The following is a 12941-nucleotide window of genomic DNA, read 5'->3' as shown; positions in this document are numbered from 1 at the left end:
GGCATTGGTTGTGCTACCAGAGTGTGCTACTATTTTCATTTCTGATTTTTGTTATTTGAGTCTTCTCTCTCTCTTTTTTTTGTATTGATCTTCTATTCTCTATTTCATTCATCTCCACTCTAATCTTTATTATTTCCTTCCTAGCTTCCTTGCTAGCTTTGGGTTTGGTTTATTCTTCTTTTTCTAGTTCCTTGAGGTGTCTAGTTAGGTTGTTGATTTTATGTCCTTCTTCTTCTTCTTCTTCTTCTTCTTCTTCTTTTTTTTTTTTTTTTTTTGAGATGGAGTCTCACTCTGTCACCCAGGCTGGAGTGCAGTGGTGCAATCTCGGCTCACTGCAACCTTGGCCTCCCAGGTTCAAGCAATTCTCCTGTCTCAGCCTCCCAAGTACCTGGGATTGCAGGTGCACACTGCCATGTCCGGATTTTTTTTTTTTTTTTTTTTTTTTGTATTTTAGTAGAGATGGGTTTCACCGTGTTGCCCAGGCTGGTCTCGAATTCCTGAGCTCAGGCAATCCACTTGCCTCAACCTCCCCAACTGCTAGGATTACAGATGTCAGCCACCGCGTCTGGCCTCTTCTTTTTCAATATATGTATTTACAGCTACAAACTTCCCTCTTAGCAATACTTTTGCTGCATCCCTCAAGTTTTGGTTTGTTTGTTTTTGTTTTAATTTTCTCAAGATATTTTCTAATTTCCCTTGTGATTTCTTCTTTGACTTACTGGTTGTTTAACAATTAAATTAACAGTTTAATTTTCATATATTGTGAATTTTTAAATTTTTCCTTCTGGCATTGATTTCTAGTTTTGTTCCATTGTGATCAGGAAAGATACTTTCTATGATTTCAGTCTTTTAAAATTTGTTAAGACTTGTTTTGTGGCCTAATGTGGTCTATCCTAGAGAATGTTTCATGTGCACTTGAGAATAATATATGTTTTACTGTTGCTGGATGGAGTGTTTGGTAAATATCTGTTAGATCAGTTGGTCTACAATGTTCAAGTCCTCTATTTCCTTATTGATCTTCTGTCAGGTGTTCTATCCATTACTGAAAGTGGGGTATTCAAGTCTCTTACTATTATGGTAGTCCCCCCTTACTTGTGGCTTTTCTTATTGCAGTTTTAGTTACCCACAGTCAACTGTGGTCCAAAAAGAGATAAGCACAGTACAATAAGATATTTTGAGAGTGAAAGGGACCACATTCACATAACTTTTATTACAGTATGTTGTAATAATTGTTCTCTTTATTATTTGTTGTTAATGTCTGGCTGTTAATTTATTAATTAAACTAATCATAGTTATGTATGGAAAAAAATAGCATATGTAGGATTCAGTACTATCTGTTGTTTCAGGCATCCACTGGGGGTCTTGGAATGTATCCCCCGTGGATAAGGGGGGACTACTGTATTGTGTTGCTGTACAATTCTTCTTTCACTTCTGCCAAAGTTTGCTTCATATATTTAGGATATCTGTGGTTTGGTGCATAAATATTTATACAGTTGACCCTTAAACAACACCAACCCCCAACACAGATGAAAATTCACATATAATTTTTTTTTTTTGAGATAGAGTCTCGCTCTGCCCCAGGCTGGAGTGCAGTGGCACGATATCAGCTCACTGTAACCTCCACCTCCTGAGATCAAGCGATTCTCATGCCTCAGCCTCCTGAGTAGCTGGGATTACAGGTGCACACCACCATGCTTAGCTAATTTTTGTATTTTTTGTAGAGATGGGGTTTCGCCATTTGGCCAGTCTGGTCTTGAACCCCCAAGCTCAAGCAATCCTCCTGCCTTGGCCTCCCAGAGTGCTGGGAATACAGGCTTGAGCCACTGTGCTTAGCCCACATATAACTTTTGACTCCCCCAAAACATAACTACTAATAGCCTAGTGTTGACCAGAAGCCTTACTGGTAACATAAACATTTGATTAACATGTATTTTGTATGTTATATGTATTAAACTGTATTCTTATAATAAAGTAAGCCAGATAAAAGAAAATGTTACTTAAAAAATCCTAAGGAAGAAACATATATTGACTATTCATTAAGTGGAAGTGGATCATCACAAAGGTCTTCATCCTCACGATCTTCATGTTGGGTAGGCTGAGGATGAAGAGGAAGAAGAGGAGTGAGTTGGTCTTGCTGTCTCAGGGGTGGCAGAAGCAGAGGAAAATCTACATATAAGTGGACTCACATAGTTCAAACCTGTGTTGTTCAGTGGTCAACTGTAATTGTTATATCTTCCTGGTAAATTGACCGTTTTATCATTATGTAATATCCTTTCTTGTGGTTGTTTTTGACTTAAAGTCTATTTTTGTCTGATATTAGTATAGCTATCCTTGCTCTCTCTTAGTTACCATTTGGTTGGTATATCTTTTTCCATTCTTTAGCTTACATATTTCCTTGGATCTAAAATGAATCTCTTGTAGGCAGCATATTAATGGATCTTTTTTTTAATCCATTTGGCTGCTCTATGTCTTTTGATTGAGGAATTTAATCCATTAAATTTAATGTAATTACTGATAGGGAAGGATTTATTATTGCCATTTTGATATTTGTTTTCTGTGTGTCTTGTAGCTTCTTTTTTTCCTCATTTCTTCTTTTATTGCTGCCTTTTATGTTATGATGATTTTTTTTTGTAGGGGCATTCTTTATTCCCTTCTCATTTCCTTTTGTTTATATTCTACGTTTTCTTTGTAGTTAACCATTACTACTACATAAAACAACCTAAAGTTATAGCAAATTATTTTAAACTGCTAACAACCTAACTTCAGTTGCATACAAAAATGTTACCCCTTTATAGCTCCACTCCTCCCCCATTTTTTGTTCTGGATGTCACAAATTGTATCTTTATATATTATGTACTAATTAACATACATTTATAAGGCATGTTTTTGTTTTTTAGAATTAAAAGTAGATTTATGCACCAAAATTACAGTAATACAGGATTCTCTATTTGTCCACATGTTTACTTTGACTGGAGAACTTTATACTTTTGTATGGCTTCATGTTACATTCTAGGTTCTTTTGTTTCAACTTGAAGGATTCCCTTTAGCATATCTTGTCAGGCAGATATAGTGCTAAGGACTCCCTCGGTGTTTGTTCATCTGGAAAGGTTTTAATTTCACCTTCATTTTTGTAAGGCAGCTGTACCAGATACATTGTCCTTGGTTGACAGGTTTTTATCTTTCTGCAATTAGAATATGTCACCTTACTTCCTTCTGGTCTGTAAAATTTGTGCTGAGAAATTCACTGCTAATCTTAAGGTAATTCCCTTGTAGATGACAAGTTGCTTTTCTCTGGCTGCTTTCAGGATTTTCTCTTTGTATCTGACTTTTGACAGTTTGATTATATTGTTTCTTAATGTGGATTTCTTTGACTTCATCCTAGTTGGAATTCATTGATCTTCCATAAAATGGAATTTTTATATCCACTTCTTTCCTGAGATTTGAGAAATTTTCAGTCATTATTTCTTGAAAAAGCTCTCTGTCCTCTCCTCCTCTCTCTCTCATTCTGGGATTTCCATAATGCATATATTGGTCCACTTGATGGTGTACCATAAATCCCTTAGGCTTGCTCCACCTTCGTTTATTGTTTTTGTTTTGTTTTTGCTCCATTAACCCGGTGATTTCCAACGACTTGTTTTCAAGTTGGTTGACTCTTGATTCTGCCCAATCAAGTCTAATGTTGAACCCCTGTAGATAATTTTTTAGTTCAGTTTTATGTTTTGGGTCCAGAATTTCTATTTATATTTTATAGTTTCTATATCTTTGTTAATTCTCATTTTGTTCATGCATTGTTTTCCTGATTTAGCTCTGGGTTCCTTTCAGCTCATTGAGCATCTTTAAGGTAGTTATTTTAAATTGTTTGCTAGTCAGTTGATAGATCTGCATTTCCTTATGGTTGGTTTCTGGAGCTTTATTTTGTTTCTTTGACTGGGCCACGTTTCCTTAATTCTTTGCATCCCTTGTGATCTTTTTGAGAGCTGACCATTTGAAATACAGCCACCCCTCCCAATCATTATGACTGGCCTCATGCAGGGAAGATCTTCACCAATCAACCTAGCTAGAGGTTCTGGGACCTTTCAGACATTTTCTGGGGACGTGTCTTCTTTGAGGTTGTATGTGTGCTTTTATTGTTGTATGTATGAGTGCTTTTGACTGTCTTAATTTCCTGTTTCTTCTCAGGAGCTTTCAGTTGCTGATTCCGTTGTATTCCTCTGCCCTTGATCTCTTGCTCTCCCTGGTGCCTGCCTGTAGAACTGCAGCTTCTGCTGCTCTAACCCACCAGGGAACTCACCTATGTTTCAGTGGCCTCCAACCTGGTGTCCAAAATTGGCCATTGTTCCTGTTAGCACCTGAAGGCAGGTGAAACAGCCCCCACACAAGCCAGTATTCTGGGCTCAAGTTCAACTATATTTCTTCTGTCCTGAGGAAGGAGCCATGATTTGGATGGTATTCTCTAGATCTCCCCACACTGTGCCCAGCTGGGGGAGGAGCTAGAGTGAGAAAAATATGAGGTACTGTCTTACCCTTTTGGGAACAGTCCCTTCTCTTGTTCATGCTCTTTTCTGGGTGCTGCAGCCACTTAACTAGTTTCTAAAGTTCTCACAAAGGTAATTGTGTTCTGTATATTGCTAATACATGTCTTCAGGGGAGAACAAGGGTCTAGAGCTTCCTAGCCCATTATCTTGCTGATGGTCACTTTCTAGATTTTTCATTTGTAAAATTCGGGTAATACCACCTATTTCAAAGATTATTGTGGTTAAATTATATAATGTATGTAAGGATTTTCATAATATTCCTGACATATAATTAATATCTATTTTTTTGAGATGGACTCTCACTATGTCACCCAGGCTGGAGTGCAGTGGCACGATCTCCACTCACTGCAACCTCCACCTGCCGAGTTCAAGTGATTCTACTGCCTCAACCTCCCTAGTAGCTGGAATTATAGGTGCCCGTCACCATCCCTGGCTAATTCTTTTTTTCCTGTATTTTTACTAGAGACGGGATTTCACCATGCTGGCCAGGTTGGTCTCGGATCACCTGAGGTCAGAGGTCTGAGACCAGCCTGGCCAACATGATGAAACTCTGTCTCTACTAAAAATACAAAAATTAGCCAAGTGTGGTAGAACAGACCTGTAATTGCAGCTACTCAGGAGCCTGAGGCAGGAGAATCACTTGTAGTGGAATGCACCTGTAATCTCAGATACTTGGGAGGCTGAAGCAGGAGAATCACTTGTAGTGGAATGCACCTGTAATCTCAGATACTTGGGAGGCTGAGGCAGAAGAATCACTTGTAGTGGAAAGCACCTGTAATCTCAGATACTTGGGAGGCTGAGGCAGGAGAATCGCTAGAACCTGGGAGGCAGAAGTTGCAGTGAGCCAAGATCATGCCACTGTACTCCAGCCCAGTCAACAGAGCAAGACTGTCTCAAAAAACAAACAAAAAAATCACGATGATGCTCATGACAATAAGTTAAATATGTTTGTTTATATTGTATTGTAAATTTTATTTTAAATTAAAATGTTTATGGTTCTCTTTTTTTTTTTTTTTTTTTTTTTTTGAGATGCAGTCTTGCCCTTGTTGCCTAGGCTAAAGGGCAATGGCACAATCCTGGCTCACTGCAACCTCTGCCTCCCAGGTTCAAGCGATTCTCCTGCCTCAGCCTCCCAAGTAGCTGGGATTACAGGCATGTGCCACCATGCCCAGGTTATTTTGTATTTTTCGTAGAGATAGGGTTTCTCCATGTTGGTCAGGCTGGTCTCGAACTCCCAACCTCAGGTGATCCACCTGCCTCGGTCTCCCAAACTGCTGGGATTACAGGCCTGAGCCACCACACCCAGCCTAAATTAAAATTTTTAAATTTTTTATTTAAAATAAGACAGAGTGAGATGTCTCACTCTGTCACCCCAGCTGGAATACAGTGGCATGATCATAGTTCACTGCAGCCTCAACCTCCCAGGCTCAAGCAATCCTCCCACCTCACCCTCCCTAGTAGCTGCCTGTGAGACTACAGACATGTACCACCATGCCCAGCTAATTTTTATTTTTTTTATTTTTTTAGAGACGGGCTCTCATTATGTTGTCCAGGCTGCTCTCAAACTCCTGGGCTCAAGAAATCCTCCTGCCTCACCCTCTCAAAGTGCTCAGATTATAGGGGTGAGCCACTGCACCCAGCCTAAAATTTATTTTGATAAAATATTAATAATTATAAACCTGACATGATTTGATACAATATTACTTTAAAAACTAGACTCTCTAGTTTTGATGACAGAAAATTATTTCTAAGAACAAAACAGGCTTCATATTGGAAGATGGCTTTAATGGGAAAAGGACATAGTTGTTTTTGTGTACAATATAAAAATCCACCATTTATTTTATGGAGTGAAAATATTAGTTAATATTTAATGATTTAAAATACATAGTTTTACAATATAGAAGGTTATTTTTAAAAATAACTTAGAGAAGTTGTAATGCTATTTTCACTGTGAACTACAGCCAGTTTGTATGCTGACAAATGTTTAACAACCAGCTTTCCAGGACCGGGGGTGAGAGAGAGCCTCTGATGGTAGATTTTCCAATTTCCATGATGTAAAAACTCCCACCATGGCTGATTTGAAGCTCCCAACCTGCTGTCACTGAGAATAGAACTGAAAAGAGATATGCATGGAACATCATGACATTGTATTTTACTGTATTGATACAGTAACTTGAAAAACTTTCCAGAGCATAGATAATAGTAACATAATAAAATAGGAGATGATGAGATTTACGCATTTACCTCCCTTTTAAATATAATTATATTTTTATATAATTGCAAGTTTATATAATTCAATTTTTAAATCCTGGCTTTGTTTTACAAACTACTGACAAGTTCCTGAAATTTTAACAATCGGTTCTAACAAGCCTATACAAGTCAGCTTCAGCACACTACTGAGCCCATATCTTATATTAGGAATTTGGGTTGCAGTTGACCCCTGCATAAAAACCCCAGCCTGTCTACACTGAAGCGTCTAGAGGTAGATAGGCTTTTGACATAGCTGAATTTGGGGTCTTAAATTATTTCCTTAGTAATTACTCTTTCTGTCTCCTGACACAACTCTCCTCCATTTGGCTTCCTTCTCCAGCAGGCTCATACCATGAGGCAAACAGTTAGCTCCAAGTAATTTAGGTTACTGGCCTTTATATATTCCATCTCAGAACAGCCAGGATTCTCTCTGTTTCAAGTCTATCTCAGTCCCTGAAGTAAGACTATGATTGGGCCCTGCTTAAATCATATGCCGTCCTCTGAATCAGTGATTATGTCTAGGGTTTTGGGGAAACTCTGACCAGTTTGGATCTCCCACCCAGGGGACGGAGGCAGTGGAGGTCCCAATTGACAGCCCCAGTAGAAGTGGGGAGAGGTACTGCCCTAAAAATCAAAGTGTTGTTATCAAAGGAAAGGGAAAGTGAGGGAAATCAAAACCAACAGATGTCTACCATATTCTGCTTACAAGTCCATTTTTATTTTAAGGGTCTGTTAAGGAATGTGGGCATGAGGGGCCAGAAGACCGTCTTTCTTATCACGGACACTCAGATTAAAGAGGAAGCTTTTCTAGAGGATATCGACAGTGTGCTCAATACAGGAGAAGTGCCTAACATTTTTGCAGCAGATGAGAAACAGGAAGTGATGGAGGTAAATGCTTTTGGGGAAGTGCTGCTTCTAGCACAAAAACTTTATTTCTTGAAACCGTTTCTCTGCTCTTCAGGATAAATATAGTTTGTACATATGAGTTTGGGGGTAATTAAAAATTTTAAGTATATTAGTTTAATACATCATTGTTTGGTGAATTTTAAATTGCTTCTACCATAGTTATGAGGCATAATTTTTATAACTCCTATCTTCATCATAATGGCAGTTTGTTTCACCTGTTTAATGTTATTTAGCATGTTTTATGAGTGATTAGAGATTTTTAAATCATCTCTTAAGGTTACATTGATGTAAGAAAACATGATTTTAATGCTACTTTATTAGTCTTTGTGGTTTACACTGGTTAGTAAATTTTTTTAAAGTTTTAATAAAACTATCTTATGGGTTTGATACATCTGAAAGTCTTGTTTGTGATTTAGTTGACAAAAAATACAAGGTGACGTGTCTGCTACTATCACCTACTTTAACCCTCATTTCTTTTTCTTTTTCTTTCTTTTTTTTTTTTTTGAGACAGAGTCTTGCTCTGTCGCCCAGGCTGGAGTGCAGTGATGTGGTCTCGGCTCACTGCAACCTCCGCCTCCCGGGCGGAGCCTCCTGCCTCAGCCTCCCAAGTAGCTGGAACCACAGGCGCCTGCCACCAGGCCCAGCTAATTTTTGTATTTTTAGTAGAGACGAGGTTTCACCGTGCTAGCCAGGATGGTCTCAATCTTCTGATCTCGTGATCCGCCTGCCTCGGCCCCCCAAAGTGCTGGGATTACAGGCATGAGCCACCTCGCCCGGCCACTTTAGCCCTCATTTCTAAGATGAAAGTAATGTCACACTTTCTCATTACCATAATCACTTTTACCCACAAAATATATCACTCACACCTGGATATTTAATTCCCAACCTCCAGCCATAACATCTGGAGTGAAAAGGACTCACACTTTCAAGTACTCTGCTTTTCTCTTCCATGAAATGGCAGCACAGATAAGAGTTCTTCCTACATGGGGTTGTTGTGAGGTTTGAGAATCAAACAAAATAAAGCATTTATGTAGTGTCAGGCGCTTACAGAGCTCTCAGTAAATGGTGCATTACCAGTTCATGGTATGGAGCGTGAAGGGATAAAAGAGGACAAAACAACAATAACAACAAAAACCCATGTTCTTTGCTTTTATCTGGGATATGTCAGAGATGTGACCAAGGCTGTAAATTAGTGGTACTCTCCTGATTTATAGGAGAAATGCGTCCTCCATATGCCCATCCAAGGAATAGTCACCTTTGGGGAATGGAATTTCCTAAGCTTTCCTAGGCTTTCCTGCTGCTTTAGCTATTATCTATCTTTTCTTCCCATCACTTTGCTACTAAACTTTTCCATTGCTTCACTATTTCTGTTTTATATTTGCTATTTTATATACATCTTTATTTTTTAAACAGGATCATATTCTATATACTGTCGCAAAACTTTTTTTTAGTTATTTTATCCTGCTTATCTTCCCGTAGCACAAAATACACTGTGTGTGTGTTTTTTTGTTGTTTGTTTTTGTTTTTGTTTTTCTAGAGATGAAGTCTCACTGCTCTGTTGCCCAGGCTGGAGTGCAGTGGTGCAGTCATAGCTCACTGCAGCTTCGAACTCCTGGGCTCTTACCTCAGCCTCCCAAGAAGCTAGGATTCCAGGCATGAGACACCAATTTATTATTTTTAACTGTTGTATAAAATGCTAATATGTGGATGTTTTACATTTATAACTAGTTCCTTACTGATTGATACTTCAGCTGTTTACATTTTTTTCTCTTAAAAACAATGTAAAATTATATTTCTATACATCTTGGTGAATTTTGTGATTATCTTTAAGGTAAATTCTTGGCAGATAACTTGTTTTTAAATTATAGAATTTTGGAGTTGGAAGAGGTTTTCTAAGTACAAACTATGTCAAAGCCATTCTATTGATATAAAACCAAAATTTTACAGATATTTACAGGGTGCAATAAAACTTCTTCATATTCTAATATCCACCAATCTCATTACCAGCGTATCTATTTTTATTTACAAGGTTTTTATTTTCTGTTATTCCCTAGGGTGTTCGCCCAGTAGCTCAGGCTGGCAATAAACATGATGAACTCAGTCCCTTAGCTCTGTTTGCTTTCTTTGTGAATCGCTGCAAAGATAATCTTCATGTCGTGGTGGCCTTTAGCCCCATTGGAGATGCCTTTCGAAATCGCTTGAGACAGTTCCCATCCCTCATCAATTGCTGTACCATTGACTGGTTTCAGGTTTGTAATTTTTCTTGGTTGGAGGGGGAGGCAACTAACTCTTTTGGAATTTTACTGAAATATTTGAAAAACTTTATTAATATACATTCAGCAAGTGTTTCTTGATCACTTACTGCAATGACAGGCATAATGTTCAGCACCAGAGAGTGATAAGACTACATGATCCTCACAAGGAGCTTACACTGTAGACTGGAAGACAGAAAAAGCAGTCAGTAATCATGATTATATAAGAGAGCCATAATGTTGATGTGCAAAGGGTATACATACGAAGGCAGTGAATTTCTGAGTCATGAAGATGAGTTAGTTACATAGAGAGGGGAGTGTATTAGGAATCAATAGGAAATTTGTATGTAAAGAAATTTATTATGAGGAATTGGCTCATATGATTATGAAGCCTAAAAAGTCCCAAGATCTGCAGTTGGCAGGTGAAAGCCCAGGAAAACCAGTGATGTAGTTCCAGTCTGAAGGCCGGCAGGCTCAGGATCCAGAAAGAGCCAATTCAGTCCAAGTCTGAAGGGAGGAAAAAAAATAATGTCTTAGCTTGAAGGCAATCATACAGGAGGAATTTGGGGGAGGGTCAGCATTTTTGTTCCATTGGATTGAACAAAATTGGACAAGGACAATTGGATGCAGCCCACTGACATTAGGGAGGGCACTCTGCTTTACTCAGTGTATAATGATTTAAATGTTGAATTCATGTAAAAACACCCTCACAGAAACACCCAGAATCATGTTTGACCAAATATCTGGGAACCTCATAGCCCAGTCAAGTTGACTGACACATAAAATGAACCATTATTAGAGAATAGTACTTGGAAAAGGAGGAGGGTGGGGAGAGGATGGCTCATCTGCCCCACTGAAAATTGTTTGGTATAGCTGGCTGGCATTTTAAGGGCAGCAGCAGTTGAGTTGGAGCTTTGGGCGGGTACCAGGTTACAAAGACATTGGCAAGGTATTCCCAGGAATTTGATTTTATACCAGAGATATCACAGTAGCATCAACATATTTTTAGATAATCTGCATTTAGGAAAAAAACCAAAGCAGTTGGAAGCTGTGTGGTAGGTGAATTGGAGTAGGGCAAAACAAGAGACAGGAAAACCAACTGGGCAACAATTTCAGTCGTGCTGGAAGCAAATGATGAAGGCCACTGCCTCACCTAAGACAGACTGTCACTGCCTGTTTAAAACAATTTGGTATTCATACTCTTGAGAACAGTAGCTCATGGTACCTTCTATTTAATTGTTTTATGCCCAATAGAATGTGGACTGTGCATTGACCCTGGATAATTAAAAAAAAAATAGTTTCTGGTACTGATTTGTTTTATTCTCTTTGCCTATTTATTATGAACTGCATTATGGTTTTGTTTGGGAAATCACCCTCCATGTAGCTATGTATCAGAGGGATTGAATCATGGTTGGTCTAAGTCTATATATATATATATATATTTTTTTTTTTTTTTTTTTTTTTTTTTTTTGAGACAGGATCTCTGTCGCCCAGGCTGGAGTGCACTGGTGCAATCACAGCTCACTGAAACCTCTGCCTCCTGGGCTCAAGCAATCCTCCCACCTCAGCCTCCAGAGTAGCTGGGACTATAGGTGTATGCCACCATGCCCAGCTCATTTTTAAATTTTTTATAGAGACAGGGTTTCTCTATGTTGCCCAAGCTTGTCTCCCACCTCAGCCTCCCAAAGTCCTGGGATTATAGGCACGAGCCATTGTGCCCAGCCCTAAGTCAATATTGGTGCTCTCAGTTGGGCACGGTGGCTCACGCCTGTAATCCCAGCACTTTGGGAGGCTGAGGTGGGTGGATCATGAGGTCAAGAGATGGAGACCATCCTGGCCAACATGGTGAAACCCCATCTCTACTAAAAATACAAAAGTTACCTCAGTGTGGTGGTGCACGCCTGTAGTCCCAGCTACTCGGGAGGCTGAGGCAGGAGAATTGCTTGAACCCAGGAGGTGGAGGTTGCAGTGGGCCAAGATTGTGCCACTGCACTCCAACCTGGCAACAGAGTGAAACTCCATTTCAAAAAAAAAAAAAGTATATATATATATATACACACACACACACACACACACATACGTGTATATATATTTATATGTATATATGTATGCTTTCATTTCTCTTGCTAGTGATTGTTTTATGCCTGAGCCCATGTATGAGCCATTCCTTGCCAATGGGTCTTGAGGTAAAGTCTGCTGGGGAGCTTTGGGGAAAAAAAGTATTTTCACTATAAAAGGAGTCACATGGTAAGAAAAGGGCCTTTTTTGTCTCTCAATCTTGTTGCTTGAGAATGTGATGCCCATAGCTGCAGCAGTCATCATGTCACCATAATGGGACAAGCCCAAGTATGAAATAAAGTGCACTGAGAAAGGGAACAACAAGACGGAAAGAACGTGAATACTTGATAATATAGTTGAGCTTCTAAATGAAGCAACCCTGGAAATACCCTACTTCTGGGTATTACTCTATAAGAATATGCATCTTCTTTTTTTTTGAAGATACAGTAAGACTGGTTTTCTGCCTCTTCAGTCATAAATATTCTAACTGCTACAGATAGTATTAAATATGCATGATTATTAGCAGGATGATTAAAAATAAAGCACCCAGAACATAAATATAAGCCTCTGTAATGTTTTTTTTTTCCTGTGGACCTGCTTTTTAATGGAGGGGACAGAGAGTAAATAAGATAAAGAAGTAAATATACACAAGATAAAATATACATGAACTGGAGACAAACACTAAAGGGAAGACTAAAACAGGAAGAAGTGCATGGGAAAGGTGGGGGAAGAGAAAGAATGTTGTAATTTATTTTATTTATTTTTTATTATACTTTAAGTTCTAGGATACATGTGCACAACGTGCAGGTTTGTTACATATGTATACATGTGCCATGTTGGTGTGCTGCACCCATTAACTCGTCATTTACATTAGGTATATAGCCTAATGCTATCCCTCCCCCCTCCCCCCACCCCACGACAGGCCCTGGTGTGTGACGTT

At 38.9% G+C, this 12941-nt stretch overlaps 1 protein-coding gene across 1 annotated transcript in view; it reads left to right on the top strand.

The window, feature by feature from the left end:
• DNAH12 (dynein axonemal heavy chain 12) overlaps nt 1-12941 on the top strand; it is a 262414-nt gene that overhangs the window by 154119 nt on the left and 95354 nt on the right. Inside the window, exons 46-47 of the mRNA XM_054682010.2 lie at nt 7512-7673; nt 9746-9940. Of these exons, the coding sequence (XP_054537985.1) occupies nt 7512-7673; nt 9746-9940 (357 nt within the window). The remainder of the gene's footprint in view (nt 1-7511; nt 7674-9745; nt 9941-12941) is intronic.

Source organism: Pan troglodytes, chromosome 2 (assembly GCF_028858775.2).
Source record: "Pan troglodytes isolate AG18354 chromosome 2, NHGRI_mPanTro3-v2.0_pri, whole genome shotgun sequence".
Lineage (NCBI taxonomy): Eukaryota > Metazoa > Chordata > Mammalia > Primates > Hominidae > Pan > Pan troglodytes.
The sequence above is the reverse complement of the archived record's forward strand: the minus strand, read 5'-3'. Positions and strand labels throughout refer to the sequence as shown.